General features: G+C 39.0%; 1 protein-coding gene across 1 annotated transcript in view; it reads right to left on the reverse strand.

The window, feature by feature from the left end:
* Positions 1-14,454: 14,454 nt before the first annotated feature.
* Positions 14,455-23,028, reverse strand: part of LOC138853887 (uncharacterized) — a 152,820-nt gene continuing 144,246 nt past the window's right edge. The window contains exons 6-7 of the mRNA XM_070093452.1: positions 22,914-22,997; positions 14,455-17,955 (exon numbers count right to left, since the gene is read on the reverse strand). Coding sequence (XP_069949553.1) covers positions 17,812-17,955; positions 22,914-22,997 — 228 coding nt within the window. The 3' untranslated portion in view covers positions 14,455-17,811. The remainder of the gene's footprint in view (positions 17,956-22,913; positions 22,998-23,028) is intronic.

A 23,028-nucleotide genomic window follows, 5' to 3' on the forward strand; every position in this document is an offset into this window, starting at 1 on the left:
CATACATTATCAGGTTTGAAAATACCGCTACCCTCTGTGAATGGCCTGCTGACAACTGGGCTACCAGGTTAGGAATGTTATTTTCTGGTACAGCCTTGAATATATATGCAACTTTGTCACAGGATATCATATGTAATTATAACCTACTGAAGAAGGCAATCCTTAAAGCATATCAAAAAACCACTAATTCTTACAGGAAAGATTTCAGGTACGCAACCTTACAGCCTGGCCAGAACTTTCAGCAGTTACAGGTAACACTCTTTCGTTTGTTCGACTTTTGGATAGAGAGTTCAGGAATTGATCGCAGTTATGAATCTCTTAGAGACTTCATGGTTGTTGACCAGTTCCTGACAGCTCTTCCCCATCAGATACGAACATTCATCAGAGAACGTAACCTGATTAAAGCTGAGGAAGTTGCTGAGACTGCTGACCTGTATGCTGAGGCTCACAATTCCTATAAAGACCTAAAGGGATCGAACCCTAAGGGCAAGGGTTCATCAGACCTTAAGAAATCAAAGCCTTTAGTGGAAAGTAAAATGACTTCTTTTATTCCTGTTTGTCATTTGTGTGGTGTTAAGGGACATAAACGTCCAGATTGTCCTTCTAAGAAGGTCCAAAAAGTTGGAAGATGTTTTAAAGACTGTAATGACCAAGCACCCTAAAGAAACTCATTCCTCTAATATACTTTCAGACTACTTGGGCCGTACGGACACTTCCTACCATCCGTTGTTACATTAGGTCTAAATGGTTCACAGGTTGGTCTGAAGCCGTACTAGCTCCCATCACTTCTTGCTCCGTACTAATAGGTAATGTAAAAGGTGCCATTCTTTCTTCTGAGGTTGACCTTTCATCACCAAAGGTGGACATAAGCTTTTCAGATCCTCTTCCTGTAGAGTCAGAGAAGCCTCTCGAAAGTTCAGATGCGACAATGTCTCGCGAGATTCATGTGGGATTAAAAACCAGTGATGCTACTCTCGAAAGAGAGGAAGTAGGATCACCGGTTCACTTGTTAGATGAAAGTGAAGATATCACCTCCGATACTATAAATGTCTTGACTAGGGCTCGGACCAAAGCCCAGGATTCTCCTACTGTCCATCCTTTGATTTTCCCTGACTTTAAGCCTTTAGATATATCGAAGGACTCCTTTGTCAATTTACAACGTAATTGCCCTTCTCTTCAGAATTGCCATAATGCCGCTAAACAAAATCAAGTTATCCAAAGGAAAAACTTTTCATATAAATTTGAATATATAAAAGGTATCTTGTACAAGTCAGTATTCAAATTAAATTCAGATGAGATAGACTATTCCATCTTAGTTGTTCCAAATCAATGCAGAGAGACTGTTCTTAAAATGGCTCATGACCTGCCAGTAGCCGGACATTTCTCGCATCGTAAAACCTTCAATGAAATTAGGGAAACCTATTTTTGGCCATAAATGTCCTCAGATGTCACTACCTATTGTAGATCGTGTAAAGTTTGCCAACTGTCATCCTCCCGAGGTACCAGGCTAGTACCTATGGTCAAAATGCCAGTCTTTACGGTACCTTTTGAAAGAGTAGCTATAGACATCGTTGGTCCTTTATCTCCACTTTCATCTGGGGGACATAGATATATATTAACATTAGTTGATTATGCTTCGAGTTTCCCTGAAGCCATACCCTTAAAGACCATAACTACTACAGAGGTGGCTGAAGCCCTTTTGTCCATCTTCTCCAGAGTGGGCATTCCTAGAGAAATTTTGTCTGACCGTGGGATACAGTTCACATCGGACTTAATGCAACATCTATACCAACTTCTGGGAGTGAAGCCTCTCTTCACAACACCCTATCATCCCAGCTGTAATGGGAGGATTGAGCGCCAGCATTCGATTCTCAAGTCCATTTTAAGGAAACTTTGCTCCCTTAAACCTAAGGAGTGGCATCGTTACCTACCCTGTGCTTTGTTTGCCATGAGGGAAGTTCCCAGTGACTCTTTGGGGTTTTCACCTTTTGAACTTCTCTATGGTAGACAGGCCAGAGGTCCACTGTCCATCCTTCATGACTTATGGACTAATGAGGAGGTAAATGCTGAGGTTCAGTCTTCTTACCAGTTTCTCCTTGGCCTTAGATCCAAATTTGAGGAGACCTCTGACATAGTTTCGAAAAACTTAAGTTTGTCAATAGACCAGTACTAAACCTATTTTGATTCCAAAAGTCAGAGGAGAAGTTTTAAAGTAGGGGATGAACTTCTGGTACTTTTGCCTATCAAGTCAAATTAATTATTAGTAGCATGGAAAGGTCCATATAAAGTATTAAAAATTTGTGGGAAAGTTGACTATTTCATAGAAGTCAAGGGGAAACCTAAGCTTTATCATATTAACATCCTTAAGAAATATTACCGAAGAAATTCGGTTAACTGCCTTAATAACTTTGATTTAGTTTTTCCACACGAACTTGTTAAGACAACTGAAGAATGTAAGTTGTGTGTAATTGACACCTCTAACTTAGACTATGATGAAGAACTACATGACTTGGTGACTCTTGACCACTCAGGCGCAACCAACATTAATATTAATGAATCTTTGGATGACCTTAAGAGACATGAACTACTTCAATGTGTAACTTTTCAGACGTCTTTACTGATATTCCAGGTGTTACCTCCACGGTAGTCCATAAGATTGACTTAGTGACGGACAATCCTATCAAATGGAAATTATACCCAGTTCCAGTTCACCTTAGGGATGCATTTGACCGAGAGGTAGACAAATTATTAAAACTAAAGATCATTGAACCTTCAGTATCTGCATATTGCTCAGCATTAGTCATGGTTAAGAAGGAGGATAATTCATATAGACTTGCTATTGACTTCAGAGGCCTAAATGCTACAACTCGGTGGGATGCTGAGCCTATGCCCTTAATAGATAGCGATTTACACAAATTTTATGACGCTTCCTTCTTTTCAGAGATTGAAATTGCACAGGCATATAATCAAGTAATGTTAGATCCTTCTTCTAAGCAGTACACCACTTTTCCTACCGACCAAGGACTGATGCAGTATAGAACTATGCCCTTCGGTTTGGTAACTGCCTGTGCTACCTACGTGAGACTGATGAGAAAGGTCTTGGGTAATATACCAAATGTTTCAGTTTATTTTGATAACATTTACGTAATGACATCCACGTGGGCCGAACATATCCAAACATTAACATCAGTTTTGCGTAGGTTACGCTCACATGGCCTCACTGCTAAGCCGAAGAAATGCTTCCTTGGGTATAACAAGATTAGATATCTTGGACTGATACTTTCTAATAACTCTCTGCAGCCTCTCCCCAGTAAGATCAAAGCTTTATTAGAATTTAAATTTCCCAAAACCAAGAAGCTCATGCGTAGCTTTCTTGGTTCTGTAAATTTTTATGCACGGTTTATCCCGAACCTTACTGATCTTACAGGCATCTTATCTGACTTCCTTAAAAAGTCTGAGATGGAACCTTTTGAACTTTCCGACGTAGCTAGGGAAAAGTTTAATGAGATTAAAAGTATATTTTCGAAAGACCCTATACTTAAGATTCCAGATATTAATAAAACATTTTGTTAAAGAACTGATGCCTCCAAAACTGGCTTAGGTGCAGTGTTACTACAATACCATGATGGTACTCCCTTCCCTGTATGCTTCCTAAGCCGGAAACTCCTTCCCGCAGAAACGAGATACTCCACCATAGAAAAGGAATGTTTGGCTCTTGTGTAGGGTATCTCCAAACTTAAATTTTATTTGCTGGGAAAAGAATTCATTTTAGAAACGGACCACAAACCTTTGATGTACCTAGAAACTTTTAAGGGAACCAACAGTAGCCTCTTGAGGTGGACATTGGCACTCCAGGCTTTTAAGTTCCATATTGTGTATATCAATGGTTCATCCAATTATTTCTCTGACTGGTTAAGTTGTGACAGTCAGTAGAAGATTTGTTGCCTTACGAGACTTCCACATGATAGAACTTTTTCCTTGCCTATTCTTCTTATACTCCTTGACTATAAGTCTTGGTATGGGGGAGTGTGAGGGAAAAGTTCAATAGATAGGAGTAGCGAGGGAGTACATAGTAACAATAGTTTCATTGCTGGCTACTTGTTAAGGTTGGGTAAGTCCAGCTCCCGTTATTCCCCCTCCCCTTTTTCCCCCTCCCCGAAAGTGATAGTTTGATTGCCAGCTGTTTGTTAAGGTAGGGTCAGTCTAGCTCCCGCTATCCCTTCCCCTCCCTCTTCCCCCCCGAAAGGTGAGGTGTGGGGCTCCGGTCAAACAGTAAATCACACGACTCACAGCTCCCAACACTACTCTTGAAAGGACGGAGAGGGTCACCTGCTAATCAATGAGTAGAATTGAAGGAGACGGACTAACGTTCTGAGACGTCCCAAATTCTGATTCACTTACCTGTTTGTGTATGCAAGTAGCAGGATATAACCCCTAATCATTGCAGTGGAAAAAAGCTGCTTTCCTGTCATCTGGACGGATTATTTTACGGCAATAGAATCTGTGAAGAACGAGCCGGTGGGTTGTCACCAGCACCTGCGACCCCCCCACCACATCAGCAACGACTACGATTTCAACAACACGGAGTGTCACCAACACCAGACACCCATGTTTTATATATATATATATATATATATATATATATATATATATATATATATATATATATATATATATATATATAATATATATATATATATATATATATATATATATATATATATATATATATATATATATATATATATATATATATATATATATATATATATATATATACATATATTAGCGTTGAATTCAGATATCATTTATATTTTTCATTTTTCATTTTCTTTAATGTAGGATTAATATTTCATATTTAAGTGTTTTATATTTTATATTTTCTAAATAATAAATTGTTTATATTTGTCAGTTTTTGTTCTTTTCCTATTCATTAATTTTCCTGAGGAGGAGCCAGCCTTGGTAATACTGTCTGAAGTTGTTACAGGGCTGAGTAAGCCTTCACACACACACACACACACACAATATATATATATATATATATATATACATATATATATATATATATATATATATATATATATATATATATATATATATATATATATATATATACATATATTTCTTTCTTTCAGCGCACCAGCCATTTCCCACTGAGGTGGGGTGCCCCAAAAGGAAAAACGAAAGTTTCGCCTTTTAAATTTAGTAATATATATATATATATATATATATATATATATATATATATATATATATATATATATATATATATATATATATATATATATATATATACATATATATATATATATATATATATGTATATATATATATGTATATATATATATATATATATATATATATATATATATATATATGTGAGCTCTTGCTAATTGACCAGTTTTACATATTCGGCACGACATATATATATATATATATATATATATATATATATATATATATATATATATATATATATATATATATATATATATATATATATATATATATATATATATATATATATATATATATATATATGTGAGCTCTTGCTAATTGACCAGTTTTACATATTCGGCACGACATATATATATATATATATATATATATATATATATATATATATATATATATATATATATATATATATATATATATAATATATATATATATATATATATATATATATATATATATATATATATATATATATATATATATATATATATATATATATATGTCGTGCCGAATATGTAAAACTGGTTAATTAGCAAGAACTCATTTAAAATTAAGTCCTTTCTAAAATTTTCTCTTATATGTTTAAAGATATATTTATTCATTAATGTTAATGTAAAAATTTTTAATTTTGCACCAAAAGGAACTTAGAAAGCTTAACTAACCTTATTATAACAAGCGCAATTTATTTTAGCCTAACCCAACTAAATATATTTTAGATATCTTTACAATAATTTAATCATAAACAAACTCAGTGAAATATATTTTTTTCGTTAGGTTCAGAAGGATTTTGGCGAAATTATTGCATACAAAAATTTTCACTTGTCCTATATGGCAAGATGAACGTTGCTATTTAAGCCAAGATCGCAAGTTCTGCCTATTCGGCACGACATATATATATATATATATATATATATATATATATATATATATATATATATATATATATATATATATATATATATATATATATATATATATATATATATATATATATATATATATATATATATATATATATATATATATATATATAAATTTTTTTTTCTAACAAGTCGGCTGTCTCCCACCGAGGCAGGGTGACCCAAAAAGAAAGAAAATCCCCAAAAAGAAAATACTTTCATCATTTAACACCTTCACCTCACTCACACATAATCACTCTTTTTGCAGAGGTGCCCAGAATAAAACAGTTTAGAACTATATACGTATAAAGATACACAACATATCCCTCCAAACTGCTAATATCCTGAAACCCTCCTTTTGAGTGCAGACACTGTACTTCCCATTTGCAGGACTCAAGTCCGGCTATATAAAAATAACCGGTTTCCCTGAATCCCTTCACTAAATATTACCCTGCTCACACTCCAACAGATCGTCAGGTCCCTAATACCATTCGTCTCCATTCACTCCTATCAAACACGCTCATGCACGCCTGCTGGAAGTCCAAGCCCCTCGCCCACAAAACCTCCCTTACCACTTTCTTCCAACCTTTTCGAGGACGACGCCTACCCCGCCCTCCTTTCCCTGCAGATTTAAATGCTTTCCTTGTCATTCTACTTTGATCCATTCTCTCTAAATGACCAACCACCTCAACAACCCCTCTTCAGCCCTCTCACTTATACTTTTATTAACTCCACACCTCCTAATTTCCACTCTCAGAATTTTCTGCATAATATTTACACCACATTGCCCTTAGACAGGACATCTCCACTGCCTCCAACCACCTTCTCGCTGCTGCATTCACAACCCAAGCTTCACACCCATATAAGAGTGTTGGTACTACTATACTTTCATACATTCCCTTCTTTGCCTCCATAGATAACGTTTTTTGGCTCCACATATACCTCAACGCACCACTCACTTTTTTTCCCTCATCAATTCTATGATTAACCTCATCCTTCATAAATCCATCCGCCGACTCGTCAACTCCCAAGTATCTGAAAACATTCATTTCTTCCATACTCCTCCTCCCCAATTTGATATCCAATTTTTCTTTATCTAAATCATTTGATACCCTCATCACCTTACTCTTTTCTATGTTCACTTTCAACTTTCTACCTTTACACACACTCCCAAACTCATCCACTAACCTTTGCAATTTTTCTTTAGAATCTCCCATAAGCACAGTATCATCAGCAAAAAGCAACTGTGTCAATTCCCATTTTGTATTTAATTCCCCATAATTTAATCGCACCCCTTTCCCGAACACCCTAGCATTTACTTCTTTTACAACCCCATCTATAAATATATTAAACAACCATGGTGACATTACACATCCCTGTCTAAGACCTACTTTTACCGGGAAGTAGTCTCCCTCTCTTCTACACACCCTAACCTGAGCCTCACTATCCTCATAAAAACTCTTTACAGCATTTAGTAACTTACTACCTATTCCATATACTTGCAACATCTGCCACATTGCTCCCCTATCCACTCTACCATATGCCTTTTCTAAATCCATAAATGCAATAAAAACTTCCCTACCTTTATCTAAATGCTGTTCACATATATGCTTCAATGTGAACACTTGATCTACACATCCCCTACCCACTCTGAAACCTCCTTGCTCATCCACAATCCTACATTCTGTCTTACCTCTAATTCTTTCATAACCCTACCGTACACTTTTCCTGGTATACTCAGTAAACTTAGTCCCTTTATATAAAGGGGCTATTCATGCTCTCTGCCAATCCCTAGGTACCTTCCTCTCTTTCATGCATTTATTAAACAAAAATACCAACCACTCCGACACTATATCCCTCCTGCTTTTAACATTTCTGTCATGATCCCATCAGTTCCAGCTGCTTTACCCCCTTTAATTCTTCGTAATGCCTCACGCACCTCCCCCACACTCACATTCTGTTCTTCTTCATTCCTAAAAGATGGTATACCTCCCTGGCCAGTGCATGAAATTACCGCTTCCCTTTCTTCGTCGACATTTAAAAGTTCCTCAAAATATTCTTGCCATCTACCCAATACTCCATCTACTAACTCCCGTACTCCGTTTTTAACTGACAAATCCATTCGTTCTCTAGGCTTTCTTACCTTAACTCACTCCAATTTTTTTTCTTATTTTCATTAAAATTTCTTGACAGTGCCTCTCCCACTCTATCACATTCTCTCCTTTTGCACTCTCTCACCACTCTCTTCAACTTTCTTTTACTCTCCATATACTCTACTCTTCATATAACACTTCTGCTTTGTAAAAACCTCTCATAAGCTAACTTTTTCTCTTTTATCACATCCTTTACTTCATCATTCCACCAATCACTCGTCTTTCCTCCTGCACCCACCCTCCTATAACCACAAACTTCTGCCCCTCATTCTAATACTGCATTTTTAAAACTATTCCAACCCTCCTCAACCCCCCCCCACTACTCATACTTGCACTAGCCAACCTTTCTGCCAATAGTTGCTTATAACTCACCCGAACTTTCTCCTCCCTTAGTTTATACACTTTCACCTCCCTCTTGCTTGTTGTTGCCATTTTCCTCTTTTCCCATCTACCTCTTACTCTAACTGTAGCTACAACTAAATAATGATCCGATATATCAGTTGCCCCTCTATAAACGTGTACATCCTGGAGCCTACCCATCAACCTTTTATCCACCAATACATAATCTAACAAACTACTTTCATTACGTGCTACATCATACCTTGTATATTTATTTATCCTCTTCTTCATAAAATATGTATTACTTATTACCAAACCTCTTTCTACACATAGCTCAATTAAAGGCTTCCCATATTCATTTACCCCTGGCACCCCAAATTTACCTACTACTCCCTCCTCAATATTTTACCCACTTTAGCATTGAAATCCCCAACCACTATTACGCTCACACTTGATTCAAAACTCCCCACGCATTCACTCAACATTTCCCAAAATCTCTCTCTCTCTACATTTCTCTCTTCTCCAGGTGCATATACGCTTACTATAACCCACTTTTCACATCCAACCTTTATTTTACTCCACATAATCCTTGAATTAATATATTTATAGTCCTTTTCCTGCCATAACTTATGCTTCAACATTATTGCTACTTCTTCTTTAGCTCCAACTCTATTTGAAACCCCTGACCTGAAACTCTCCCACCCCCTTCAGCTTACATTCACTTAAAGCCAGGACATCCAGCTTCTCATTCATAACATCCACAGTCATCTCTTTCTTATCATTCACACAACATCCACGCACATTCAGACTTCCCACTCTGACAATTTTCTTCTTATTCTTTTTAGTAATTATTACAGGAAAATGATTACTAGCCCATTGTTCCCGGCATTTTAGTTGACTTTTACAACACGCATGGCTTACGGAGGAAATGTTCTTATTCCACTTCCCCATGGATATAAAAGGAAAAGTAATAAGACCAGGAACTATTAAGATAAAATGAAAGAAAACTCAGATGAGTGTGTATAAATAAGCATGTACTTGTATGTGTAGTGTGACCTAAGTGTAAGTAGAAGTAGCAAGACATACCTGTAATCTTGCATTTTATGAGAAAGACAAAAGACACCAGCAATCCTGCCATCACGTAAAACAATTACAGGCTTTCATTTCACACTCACTTGGCAGGACGGTAGTACCTCCCTGGGTGGTTGCTGTCTACCAACCTACTACCCATATATATATACATATATATATATATATATATATATATATATATATATATATATATATATATATATATATATATATATATATATATATATATATATGGGGTACATTTTATTATATAATATGGCACAAAATGTTTAAGAGATACATTGTTGATATAAAAAGTATATATAAATTTTTTAATTGTCTAATGTATCTTAAATTCTTCCAAAATTTTATTAATTATAAATGAACCCAAAAGAAATATTCATATTATTTTCAAAACTACTTTTTATGAAACAAGATTCAATTATATTCCTGTCAACCATGGACTTGCTTGATACAACTTTCTCAACTTTTTGAAAATCAATTGGATGGTTAAAATCTCTCACATGAATAAATAGAGCATTGGAATCTTGTCCAGTTCTAATGCTATATTTATGTTGTTTTAATCAAAGTTCAAAACTTTTACCAGTTTGACCATAATAAACTTTATCACATATTTTACAAGGAATCTTGTAAGCATTTTTGGGGGATTTTTTTACCAAGAGTTTTCTTAACTGTATCAACATTTTTAAATACAATTTTGATATTAAAAGTCTCAAGAAGAGAATGCATATCAACCAAGTTTTCATTGTAAGGGAGAACCAACATATTTTTGTTGAATGAGGATGGTTGCCTGTCTCAGGCAAATGGCATTTTACATAATTTGCTATATCATAGTTTTTTTTAAATTTCGTCTATGAACTCTGGACTACAAATACTCAAAGCTCTCAAAAACATTGATGAGAGAACCTACGGTTTAACTATCTTGACGTGAAGAATAATAATAATAATAGTGTACATAGGAACAGTTATTAGTTGGTTTAACTATCTTGACGTGAAGAATAATAATAATAATAGTGTACACAGGAACAGTTATTAGTTGGTTTAACTATCTTGACGTGAAGAATAATAATAATAATAGTGTACATAGGAACAGTTATTAGTTGGTTTAACTATCTTGACGTGAATAATAATAATAATAATAATAATAATAATAACAGTGTACACAGGAACAGTTATTAGTTGGTTTTCCGTAATTTTTAAATTTAAAATCACTGTTACCTTAATAATTAAAACATCTAGGAAAGGCAATGAATTATTTTCTTCAAACTCAACATAAAAATTTATAGAATGAGCTAAACTATTTAATTTAACAAGGAAATGGTATATATCTTTATTCTTGGGCATAAGACACAAAATATCATCAACATATCTATACCACTTAGCTCTATTAGGAAGGATTGTGCTATAATATAGAATACTGCTCGTTGTACTAGTATACCAAACAGGGAGTAGAATGAAATTAGCCTTAAGTCATCCACACTACCGTATGTCCTTGGGTAGTGAGTACAACATCCAGTTCCGCTGGAGTGGATTAAGGTGTCATGAGTTTTCGCCCACCATGAGGCAGACCAAAACAGCATGGGTTCGACTCCTTGGCTAGTCGTAGTTTTGTTATATATATATATATATATATATATATATATATATATATATATATATATATATATATATATATATATATATATATATATATATATATATATATATATATAAAATGTATTTTTAACAATTTACCATAAGATAATTAATCGAAAAGGTCATCAGGGAACAAACACAAAAAATGTAGATATGTGAGGTTTCATTATGTCAGCTGGCTGTCAGCAAGGTGACACCAGGACTCACACAATCTGGCTGTCAGCAAGGTGACACCAGGACTCACACTATCTGGCTGTCAGCAAGGTGACACCAGGACTCACACTATCTGGCTGTCAGCAAGGTGACACCAGGACTCACACTATCTGGCTGTCAGCAAGGTGACACCAGGACTCACACTATCTGGCTGTCAGCAAGGTGACACCAGGACTCACACTATCTGGCTGTCAGCAAGGTGACACCAGGACTCACACTATCTGGCTGTCAGCAAGGTGACACCAGGACTCACACTATCTGGCTGTCAGCAAGGTGACACCAGGACTCACACTATCTGGCTGTCAGCAAGGTGACACCAGGACTCACACTATCTGGCTGTCAGCAAGGTGACACCAGGACTCACACTATCTGGCTGTCAGCAAGGTGACACCAGGACTCACACTATCTGGCTGTCAGCAAGGTGACACCAGGACTCACACTATCTGGCTGTCAGCAAGGTGACACCAAGACTCACACTATCTGCCTGTCAGCTAGGTGGCACAAGGACTCACACTATCTGGCTGTCAGAAAGGTGGCACCAGGACTCACACTATCTGGCTTTCAGCAAGGTGGCACAAGGACTCACACTATCTGCCTGTCAGCAAGGTGACACCAGGACTCACACTATCTGGCTGTCAGCAAGGTGACACCAGGACTCACACTATCTGGCTGTCAGCAAGGTGACACCAGGACTCACACTATCTGGCTGTCAGCAAGGTGACACCAGGACTCACACTATCTGGCTGTCAGCAAGGTGACACCAGGACTCACACTATCTGGCTGTCAGCAAGGTGACACCAGGACTCACACTATCTGGCTGTCAGCAAGGTGACACCAGGACTCACACTATCTGGCTGTCAGCAAGGTGACACCAGGACTCACACTATCTGGCTGTCAGCAAGGTGACACCAGGACTCACACTATCTGGCTGTCAGCAAGGTGACACCAGGACTTACACTATCTGGCTGTCAGCAAGGTGACACTAGGACTCACACTATCTGGCTGTCAGCAAGGTGACACCAGGACTCACACTATCTGGCTGTCAGCAAGGTGACACCAGGACTCACACTATCTGCCTGTCAGCTAGGTGGCACAAGGACTCACACTATCTGGCTGTCAGCAAGGTGGCACCAGGACTCACACTATCTGGCTGTCAGCAAGGTTGCACCAGGACTCACACTATCTGGCTGTCAGCAAGGTTGCACCAGGACTCACACTATCTGGCTGTCAGCAAGGTTGCACCAGGGTTCACACTATCTGGCTGTCAGCAAGGTTGCACCAGGACTCACACTATCTGGCTGTCAGCAAGGTGGCACCAGGACTCACACTATCTGGCTTTCAGCAAGGTGGCACAAGGACTCACACTATCTGGCTGTCAGTAAGGTGGCACCAGGACTCACACTATCTGACTGTCAGCAAGGTGACACCAGGACTCACACTATCTGGCTGTCAGCAAGGTGACACCAGGACTCACACTATCTGCCTGTCAGCAAGGTGGCACAAGGACTCACGCTATCTGGCTGTCAGCAAGGTTGCACCAGGACTCACACTATCTGGCTGTCAGCAAGGTTGCACCAGGACTCACACTATCTGGCTGTCAGCAAGGTTGCACCAGGACTCACACTATCTGGCTGTCAGCAAGGTTGCACCAGGGTTCACACTATCTGGCTGTCAGCAAGGTTGCACCAGGACTCACACTATCTGGCTGTCAGCAAGGTTGCACCAGGACTCACACTATCTGGCTGTCAGCAAGGTGACACCAGGACTCACACTATCTGGCTGTCAGCAAGGTGGCACCAGGACTCACACTATCTGGCTGTCAGCAAGGTTGCACCAGGACTCACACTATCTGGCTGTCAGCAAGGTTGCACCAGGACTCACACTATCTGGCTGTCAGCAAGGTGGCCCCAGGACTCACACTATCTGGCTGTCAGCAAGGTTGCACCAGGACTCACACTATCTAGCTGTCAGCAAGGTGGCACCAGGACTCACACTATCTGGCTGTCAGCAAGGTTGCACCAGGACTCACACTATCTGGCTGTCAGCAAGGTGGCACCAGGACTCACACTATCTTGCTGTCAGCAAGGTGGCACCAGGACTCACACTATCTGGCTGTCAGCAAGGTTGCACCAGGACTCACACTATCTGGCTGTCAGCAGGGTTGCACCAGGACTCACACTATCTGGCTGTCAGCAAGGTGGCACCAGGGCTTACACTATCTGGCTGTCAGCAAGGTTGCACCAGGATTCACACTATCTGGCTGTCAGCAAGGTGGCACCAGGACTCACACTATCTGGCTGTCAGCAAGGTTGCACCAGGACTCACACTATCTGGCTGTCTGCAAGGTGGCACCAGGACTCACACTATCTGGCTGTCAGCAAGGTGGCACCAGGACTCACACTATCTGGCTGTCAGCAAGGTGGTACAAGGAATCACACTATCTGGCTGTCAGCAAGGTTGCACCAGGACTCACACTATCTGGCTGTCAGCAAGGTGGCACCAGGACTCACACTATCTGGCTGTCAGCAAGGTGGCACCAGGACTCACACTATCTGGCTGTCAGCAAGGTGGCACAAGGACTCACACTATCTGGCTGTCAGCAAGGTTGCACCAGGACTCACACTATCTGGCTGTCAGCAAGGTTGCACCAGGACTCACACTATCTGGCTGTCAGCAAGGTTGCACCAGGACACACTATCTGGCTGTCAGCAAGGTTGCACCAGGACTCACACTATCTGGCTGTCAGCAAGGTGGTACCAGGACTCACACTATCTGGCTGTCAGCAAGGTTGCACCAGGACTCACACTATCTGGCTGTCAGCAAGGTTGCACCAGGACTCACACTATCTAACCTGGCATGGAACGTTATTTCTATGTTACATGTAATTTCGTACAAAATCTGCCAGGATCAGGAGTCATTAATGGTTGTTTAAACAACTGTTAGGAAATGTATATAAATGTTTTATTGTACTGTAGGAGCGACACAACTCAGGGCGGAGCATTTTGAAACTTAATTCTGTAAAACAATCCGTTTATTCTGAGATGTTGTTTGACGGAGCTTCATCCTGAGAGAAAGATTAACATCTCATGAAATCCGTCCCAAGTAAATTATCACCAGGGTATTGCATCTCTGAGGCTGCGAGGCATAAGAACATAAGAAAGAAGGAACACTGCAGTAGGCCTATTGGCCCATGCGAGGCAGGTTCAAGTCTCCTACCGGCTTAAGCCAATGCCCTAACGTAGTCAGGTCAGGACTTGATTGCAGTTTATAGGGTAATTCCATGATATATTAAAGCCGAGTGATTTTGTGATCACTTTCCCAAAGCTCAACATTAACCTCAAGATTATTAATTAGTGATTCCCTACTGGGGTAAACCAAGTCCAGAAAGTTATTTCCTCTAGTTGGTTCTGTCACAAACTGTTCTAAAAAATCCTGAATCGTGTCAAGAAAGTCGCTTGACTCAAAATTTCCTGTCAAATTGCTCCAGTCAATATGTCATTTTCGTATGTAGATACCTTACAAATTTTGTCCCATAGTAGTTTACTGCACTCCCTATCAAGGTTTAGGGACCTGTAAATCACACCCAGGACTAATTTTTCGCGACCCTCGAGAAGCTGTATACACACAGATTCAGTGGCCGATGCTTCTAATTTATTATATTGTCTAATGCAACAATTTAAATTATCTCTGACATACATCGCCACTCCACCACCCTTCCTGTTGACCCTATCAGTGGAATAATTTATAGCCTTGTATGTGACATTCAGAAGGCATTTCTCTATTTTTCAGATTGAACCAGGTCTCCGTTATAGTAATAATATCTATGGTTCCTACACTTGCAATTAATCTTAGCTCATCTATTTTACTTCTTACACACCTTTCTATTAATATAGTAAACCTTAAGAGAGCTAGTCTCTCTCCTAGCTCTGCTGTCTCTCTTTGTTTTCTGACCTGTTCCATTATCTTTATTTGTAACTTTATGATGAATAATGTCTTCTAAACACATCCCTAGGGTATTCTGGTAATATCTGCTGTTTTCAACCCATGTGCTGCAAGCTGTTTGTCTCCCACACAAACCCATACCACTATCTTCTATCAGTTTAAAGTCCTAGACAGGTCAGCAATGGCCCTCTCGATCGAGTTGGCCAATACTACCACCTCTGCCCCAGAGAGATGTATCCCATCCTTGCATACGTATCATGTTTGTCGTAGAAGTTGTCCCAGTTGTCAATGAATGAGATTGCAAGTTCCTTGCAGTATCTGTCTAGCCAACAGTTTACACCAATTGCCCTAGACATCCATTCATTGCCCACTCCCCTTCTAGGCAAGATGATACATACGATAGGAATCCTTCCTTTAGACCTAATTAAATCACACGTGATTTCTCACTTGTGATGAATCACGAATGCATTTGGAAATTCTCTATTTCTTTCACTGTGGTTATTTTACATATTGCAATATCACCTGTTTACTGTGATCTTATTGCACATATATGAATATATACTGCATTGTTCTATTGCCCTCAAAGCCCAGTGGTACAGTATCTGACCTCCTGTTCTTTAGGGCCACGGTTCGAACCTTCGTCCATTCTTCTGTTTACTCACTGATTGTTGTTCATCAGTCCATGAATATTGAGAAGAAAACAGTATATGTGCGAAGAAGTGGTTTATATACTGTAGACAGGTGAGGTGAAGTAGCCGTAGGTGATGTCACAATGGACAAATCTACATGTGGAAATAGGTCATGCCTATAGGTTAGGGAAGTGAAGAACTGCTGTGTCTGACAAGATTCCAAGATGTTTCTGTCAGACACAGCAACATCCTGGGATCTTGATACAGGGAGTTCTTCACTTGCCTAACTTATAGTCATGACCGACTTCTACACGAGGATTTGTCCACTGTGACGTCGCCTACGACTGCTTCATCTCACATGTCTACAGTATTCTATAAGCCACATCGCATATATGCTGTAATAATTTCAAGATTTATGAACTGACTACATGGACTCCAGGTTGAGGGACTGATTACCTCAAACTCCTTATGATCTTCACCATTCTTCGTTATTTAGAACTGATGAAGCCACTGTGTGGCAAAACGTTTCCTTAATAAAGATACCCAAGTGTTGCACATGTGTCTGATTAATGTGACTGGTGTTAATGTGATGGCAAAGATGGTGATTGTGGCAGGTATATTGTGAATGGTGTTATCGTGATGTTGACTGCGGCAGATAATCTGTGATTGGTGTTGATAACACTGACTTGGCAGGTTAATTATGACTGGTGTTGATGTGGAGGTGTTGGTGAGTGAAGCAGGTATAATGTGACTGGTGTTGATAGTGGTGATCGTGGTAGGTAAAGGCTTGATGGTGGTGATGATGATTGTTTCAAATTTGGTTAATGGTTTTGTTAGTAGTGATTGTGGTAGGTGTACTGAGACGTATTGTAGTGATGATAGTAGTAATGGTGGTTATTGGGGCATAAATATTGTAGTGTTTTTTTTTTGGTAGTTGCACTGACAATGGTGTTAATAATGATTGTGGAAGTACTCTGACCGGTGGTCACAACGGTTATGTGACTGATTTTGGGTGGTGGTAGGCAGAAAGTGCGCAGATATAATGTGAATGATGGTGGTAGTAGTGGTTGAGGTTGGTGTCCTCTGATGGGAATTAGTCTGGTGGTGGTAGTAATGGTGACTGCTGCAGTTATGCTGTAATCAGTGTTGGCAATGGTGATTGTTGCTGGTGTACTATGAATGGGACAGGCATGGTGACAGTGGTGAGTGCGGCAGACATACCGTGACTGGTGGCGTTGTTGATGACATTTATAACAAAAAAGGCACAATACCGTGACTGGAACGATACACAAATAACCCGCACATAAAAGACAGAAGCTTACGACGACGTTTCGGTACGACTTGGACCGAAACGTCGTCATAAGCTTCTCTCTTTTATGTGCGGGTTATTTGTGAATGGCATTTATACCATGACTAGTGTTGGTGTTGATGGTGAGAGTGCAATATATACTAAGAGTGAACTCTGAGAGGTTAGAGTGTATTGATACTGTCATGCTTGTTATGGTGACAGATTCTTTACTAGTAACAGTCACGTGGTAGAAAGAGCAGATTCTCTGGGACCAGTTTCGACATCTTGGTGGTAGAAACAATTACGCCACTAAGAGTGCTGGCGTCATGCTGGTGGTGGAAGATGTTGTAAGATGACTTTTGGCACAGTAATATTGGTAGCCTCTACACCACCTTGGCCCAGTTGACCTCATACGCTGGGAAGTAGGTGATGTTACCTATCTCAGGTATCCTTACCACACCTTTGTAGTACCTGATGGCTCTTCCCATTACGTATTTGTAACCCGCGCACTGAAGACCCTGGAACACCTACAGACACAAAATAAATGTAAATATCCACACTAAACTGCATAAAATGATTTTTTAAAGTTGAAAAGTACACAATATTTTCTTATATATATATATGTCGTGCCGAATAGGCAGAACTTGCGATCTTGGTTTAAATAGCAACGCTCATCTTGCCATATAGACAAGTGAAAATTTGTGTATGCAATAATTTCGCCAAAATCCTTCTGAACCTAAGGAAAAAAATATATTTGATTGTGTTTGTTTAGTATTAAATTACTGTAAACGAATTTAAAATATATTTAATTGGGTTAGGCTAAAATAAATTGTTCTTGTTATAATAAGGTTAAGTAAGTTTTCTAAGATTCTGTTGCTGCAAAATTAAAAATTTTTACATTAACATTAATGAAAAAAATATATCTTTAAACATATAAAAGAAAATTTCAGAAAGGACTTAATTTTAAATGAGTTCTTGCTAATTGACCAGTTTTACATATTCGGCACGACATATATATATATATATATATATATATATATATATATATATATATATATATATATATATATATATATATATATATATATATATACATATATATATATATATATATATATATATATATATATATATATATATATATATATATATATATATATATATATCAACAACACTGCGACTAGCCAAGGTCTCGAACCCATGCTACTTTGGCCTGTCTCATGGTGGGTGAAAACTCATGACGCCTTAATCCACTGGACCATACAATCCTTAAGAGTAGGGCATCCAAGGGAGCTGGATGTTGTACTCACTACCCAAGGACACACGATGGTGTGGATGACTCTAGGCTAATTTCATTCTAGTCTCAGTTTGGTGTACTAGTACAACGAGCAGTATTTTATATTATTGTGCCCACGAACGAGTGGTATTTATAAATACGCTACTCTTAAGGATTGTATGGTCCAGTGGATTAAGGCGTCATGAGTTTTCGCCCACCATGAGGCAGACCAAAGCAGCATGGGTTCGAGTCCTTGGCAAGTCGCAGTGTTGTTATTGATCAATACCACTCGTTCGTGGGCAAACTAATATATTATATATATATATATATATATATATATATATATATATATATATATATATATATATATATATATATATATATATATATATATATATATGTGTGTGTGTGTGTGTGTGTGTGTGTGTGTGTGTGTGTGTGTGTGTGTGTGTGTGTGTGTGTGTGTGTGAGGGCAATGTGTGGAGTGAATACAATGCAGAGAATTCGTAGTTTGGAAAATAGGAGGAGGTGCAGGATTACGAAAAGTATTATCCGGAGGGCTGAGGAGGGGTTGTTGAGGTGGTTCAGACATGTTGTTTATAAATGTGTAGCGGAGGGAAGGCGGGGTAAGGGTAGGCCAAGGAAACGTGGGAGGGAGGGGGTAAAGGAGGTTTTGTGTGCGAGAGGCTTGGACTTCCAGCAACCATGCGTGAGCGTATTTGATAAGAGTGAATGGAGACAAATGGCTTTTAATTCTTGATATGGTGTTGGAGTGTGAGCAAAGTAACATTTATGAAGGGATTCAGGGAATTCGGCAGGCCGGACTTGAGTCCTGGAGATGGGAAGTACAGTGCCTGCACGCTGAAGGAGGGGCGTTAATGTTTCAATTTTATAACTGCAGTGTAAAGCACCCTTCTGGCAAGACAGTGATGGAGTGAATGATGAAAGTTTTTCTTTTTCGGGCCACCCTGCCTTGGTGGGAGTCGGCCGATGTGTTAATAATTAATAAGATATTTCAATGCACCACGCAGAAACAAGCGGGTATATACAGAAAAAATTAATCGCTTGAGAGATCAGAACATACAGGAGGAGATTGAAATAGCTTGAAATCCATGCTCTTTATATATTATAGGTTGATAGACAGTAACCACCCAGGGAGGTACTACCGTCCTGCCAAGTGAGTGTAAAACGAAATCCTGTAATTGTTTTACATGATGGCAGGATTGCTGGTGTCTTTTGTCTGTCTCATAAACATGCAAGATTTCAGGTACGTCTTGCTACTTCTACTTACACTTAGGTCACACTACACATACATGTACAAGCATATATATACACACCCCTCTCGGTTTTCTTCTATTTTCTTACTAGTTCTTGTTCTTGTTTATTTCCTCTTATCTCCATGGAAAAGTGGAACAGAATTCTTCCTCCGTAAGCCATACATGTCGTAAGAGGCGACTAAAATGCCTGGAGTAAGGGGCTAGTATTCCCTTTTCCTGTATACTCGAACCTACGAACCTTGGAACAAGGTACGCAGTGCTCGACTCACCGTACCACACTGGACCAATGCCATGGTGCCCAGCCAACGCTAGACATTTTGGTCCAAGGCAGCCAGCATTCAGGCAGGTGGTGTTAGCTATTTCATCTCATCCCCTGCATGCATCGACCGACGAGAGATTTTTACAATGTGCAAGACAGGTATACAATACCGACAAGATGAGAGTTAAGACACTTGTACAACATCTGGTTATCTCTATTGTAGACGTTTCGCCATCCAGTGGCTTTATCAATACAGATTCTTGGACATAATTAGAAAACAGAAGAACTATATACAAAAGATGAGGTAATCAGTCCCTCAGCCTTGGAGGTGGTGTTTACAGCACCGTGGTTGTAGAGATTCTGAAGCACAGTTTTTTTTTTATTCGCCGGTATTCTCCCGGCCCGGGTCTTTTCCAAGTAGTGGTGACCCGGCCTTGGCTCCCTATCTGGGGAGTGTCTCGAGACTTAAGTCTACCATGGGAGGAGGTACAAGTACCTCCTCATCTTTGGGACCAAGTGTCCCCAGGCCTAGCCACATTCCCCGCCCTCACGGGGCTCGTAGGGAGAAGCTAGGCCTTTGGTCTGCCATCTACCCCGCCTCAAAGGGGCTCGTGGGGATGGCAGTCTTATGAGCTGCAGATGGTAGCAAGCTCAGGCTATTGAAGCACAGGTAAGGAGACTGGCGCTTATATAGGCGTCAGTGAATAGGGACGTGTAGCAGACGAGGGCATAGTCACTGGTAGGCGGGATTCCCCAGTGGAAGTAGGTCCTGCCCAAATTGATGGGCTAGTTGTAGAAGTCGTGAAGAAGGTCATATAGATGTCCTCTGAATCAAGATACCATGATGTTGCAGTGCCTGACAATAAAGATAACCAGATGTTGCACAAGTGTCATAACTTTTATCTTGTCGGTATTGTATACCTGTCTTGCACAACTTGTCAGGCACTGCAACATCATGGAATCTTGGTTCAAAGGACATCTACAAGACCTTCTACCCATAGGAAGTAGGTCCTACCCATCATTTTGGGTAGGACCTACTTCCACTGGGGAATCCCGCCTACCAGTGACTATGCCCTCGTCTGCTACACGTCCCTATTCACTGACGCCTATATAAGCGCCAGTCTTCTTACCTGTGCTTCAGAATCTCTACAACCACAGTGCTGTAAACACCACCTCCAAGGCTGAGGGACTGATTACCTAATCTTTTGTATATAGTTCTTCTGTTTTCTAATCATGTCCAAGAATCTGTATTGATAAAGCCACTGGATGGCGAAACGTCTACAATAGAGATAACCAGATGTTGCACAAGTGTCTTAACTCTCCGATTTTTACAATGTTTATAATTTGCAGAACAAACGAAATATTCACAAACACTAATCTCAGGTTCCAAGTTTCGTAGGTTCGAGTATCCTTTGACCTGAGATTAGTGTTTGTGAAAATTTCGCCTGTACTCCAAGGTATTGGTCCAGTGTGGGTAGATTGGTAAAGCACTGCGTACCTTGTTCCAAGGTTCGTAGGTTCGAGTCTCCTTCAGCCAGAGATCAGTGTTTATATATATTTTAACTGAAAATAGATTGTCAGTAACACATTCTCACTAACTGAATAACTTACTGAAATTGTTGCTGACGATATTGGTTTTCAAAAACTCTTAAAAAAAATTTTCCAATAGAAACCTTAATAAAGTGCTGATTAGCATCAAAGTTAGTCTGTTTTCTAGTTGTTAAATTGAAACTGTTATATAGTACAACATTTTTATGTGTTTTCATATAATTTAGAAATGTAGCCAACTGCAGAGGTTATTTAACAAATCATTTCGATAACTTTCAGAAAATGAAGACTGTGATTACCTCTCTTCGCTTCACTTAAATCATGTGGTATAATTTAAGGTCTTGTCAGGTATGTGCTGTTAAAATGGCAGAGTTACAAACACCTGGAGAGGGGGAGTTACAAACACCTGGAGAGGGGGAGTTACAAACACCTGGAGAGGGGGAGTTACAAACACCTGGAGAGGGGGAGTTACAAACACCTGGAGAGGGGGAGTAATTCTTCTAATCATGAGTTCAACGTCAACACATCCCCTTGGACCCGTCCCCATAAAACATCTGAGAAGAATCATTCTGCTGCACTTCCAGTCCTGTTCACTCCACCACAATATTTTCTTCTTTATTTTTTTACATTCTATGAAGAATGGAACTTAGTGTTAGTGCTATTTACACGACATAATGACTATATTTTCTTTTAATAATTACGCTTCACTATGATGATAATGGAACTTATCCAGTAACAAAATTGTGATAATATTTATTTTATCTATGATTATACAATAAAAAAATAATAATTTATGTACATTATCTCTGATGTTGAGCATGATTAATAATTAATGTATTTAAAGACTGGCGTTTAAAATTTTGCATTAATATTATTTTACTATTCATTCTCAGGTCATTTAACTTAGAAATAAGCTCAAAATTTTACCACAATTTATAAAATGAAAAAAAAATATCATAATATTTTTTTTTAAGATCTTTTAAGCTTTATTAAAAAATCGTTTAGCTTCAAGATAACCGAAAATTACTACAGAGACTGTCTGAACTGATTAACATACTTGCGAATCATGCCATATTTTTTTCTAGGAAAGAATATTTAAGGGTCATTGTAGCCTGTGACACCTACCTGGAAGAGCTTTGCAAAGTACTGGTGCCTGGCCTCACCGGTCTTCTTGTTGACATCAACTGGGATGTGGAGTCTTACACCGATCTGTGGAGCGGATCATTGGTTGTTCACAGAG

The sequence above is a fragment of the Cherax quadricarinatus genome, chromosome 42 (assembly GCF_038502225.1).
Source record: "Cherax quadricarinatus isolate ZL_2023a chromosome 42, ASM3850222v1, whole genome shotgun sequence".
In the NCBI taxonomy this organism is placed as follows: Eukaryota; Metazoa; Arthropoda; class Malacostraca; order Decapoda; family Parastacidae; genus Cherax; species Cherax quadricarinatus.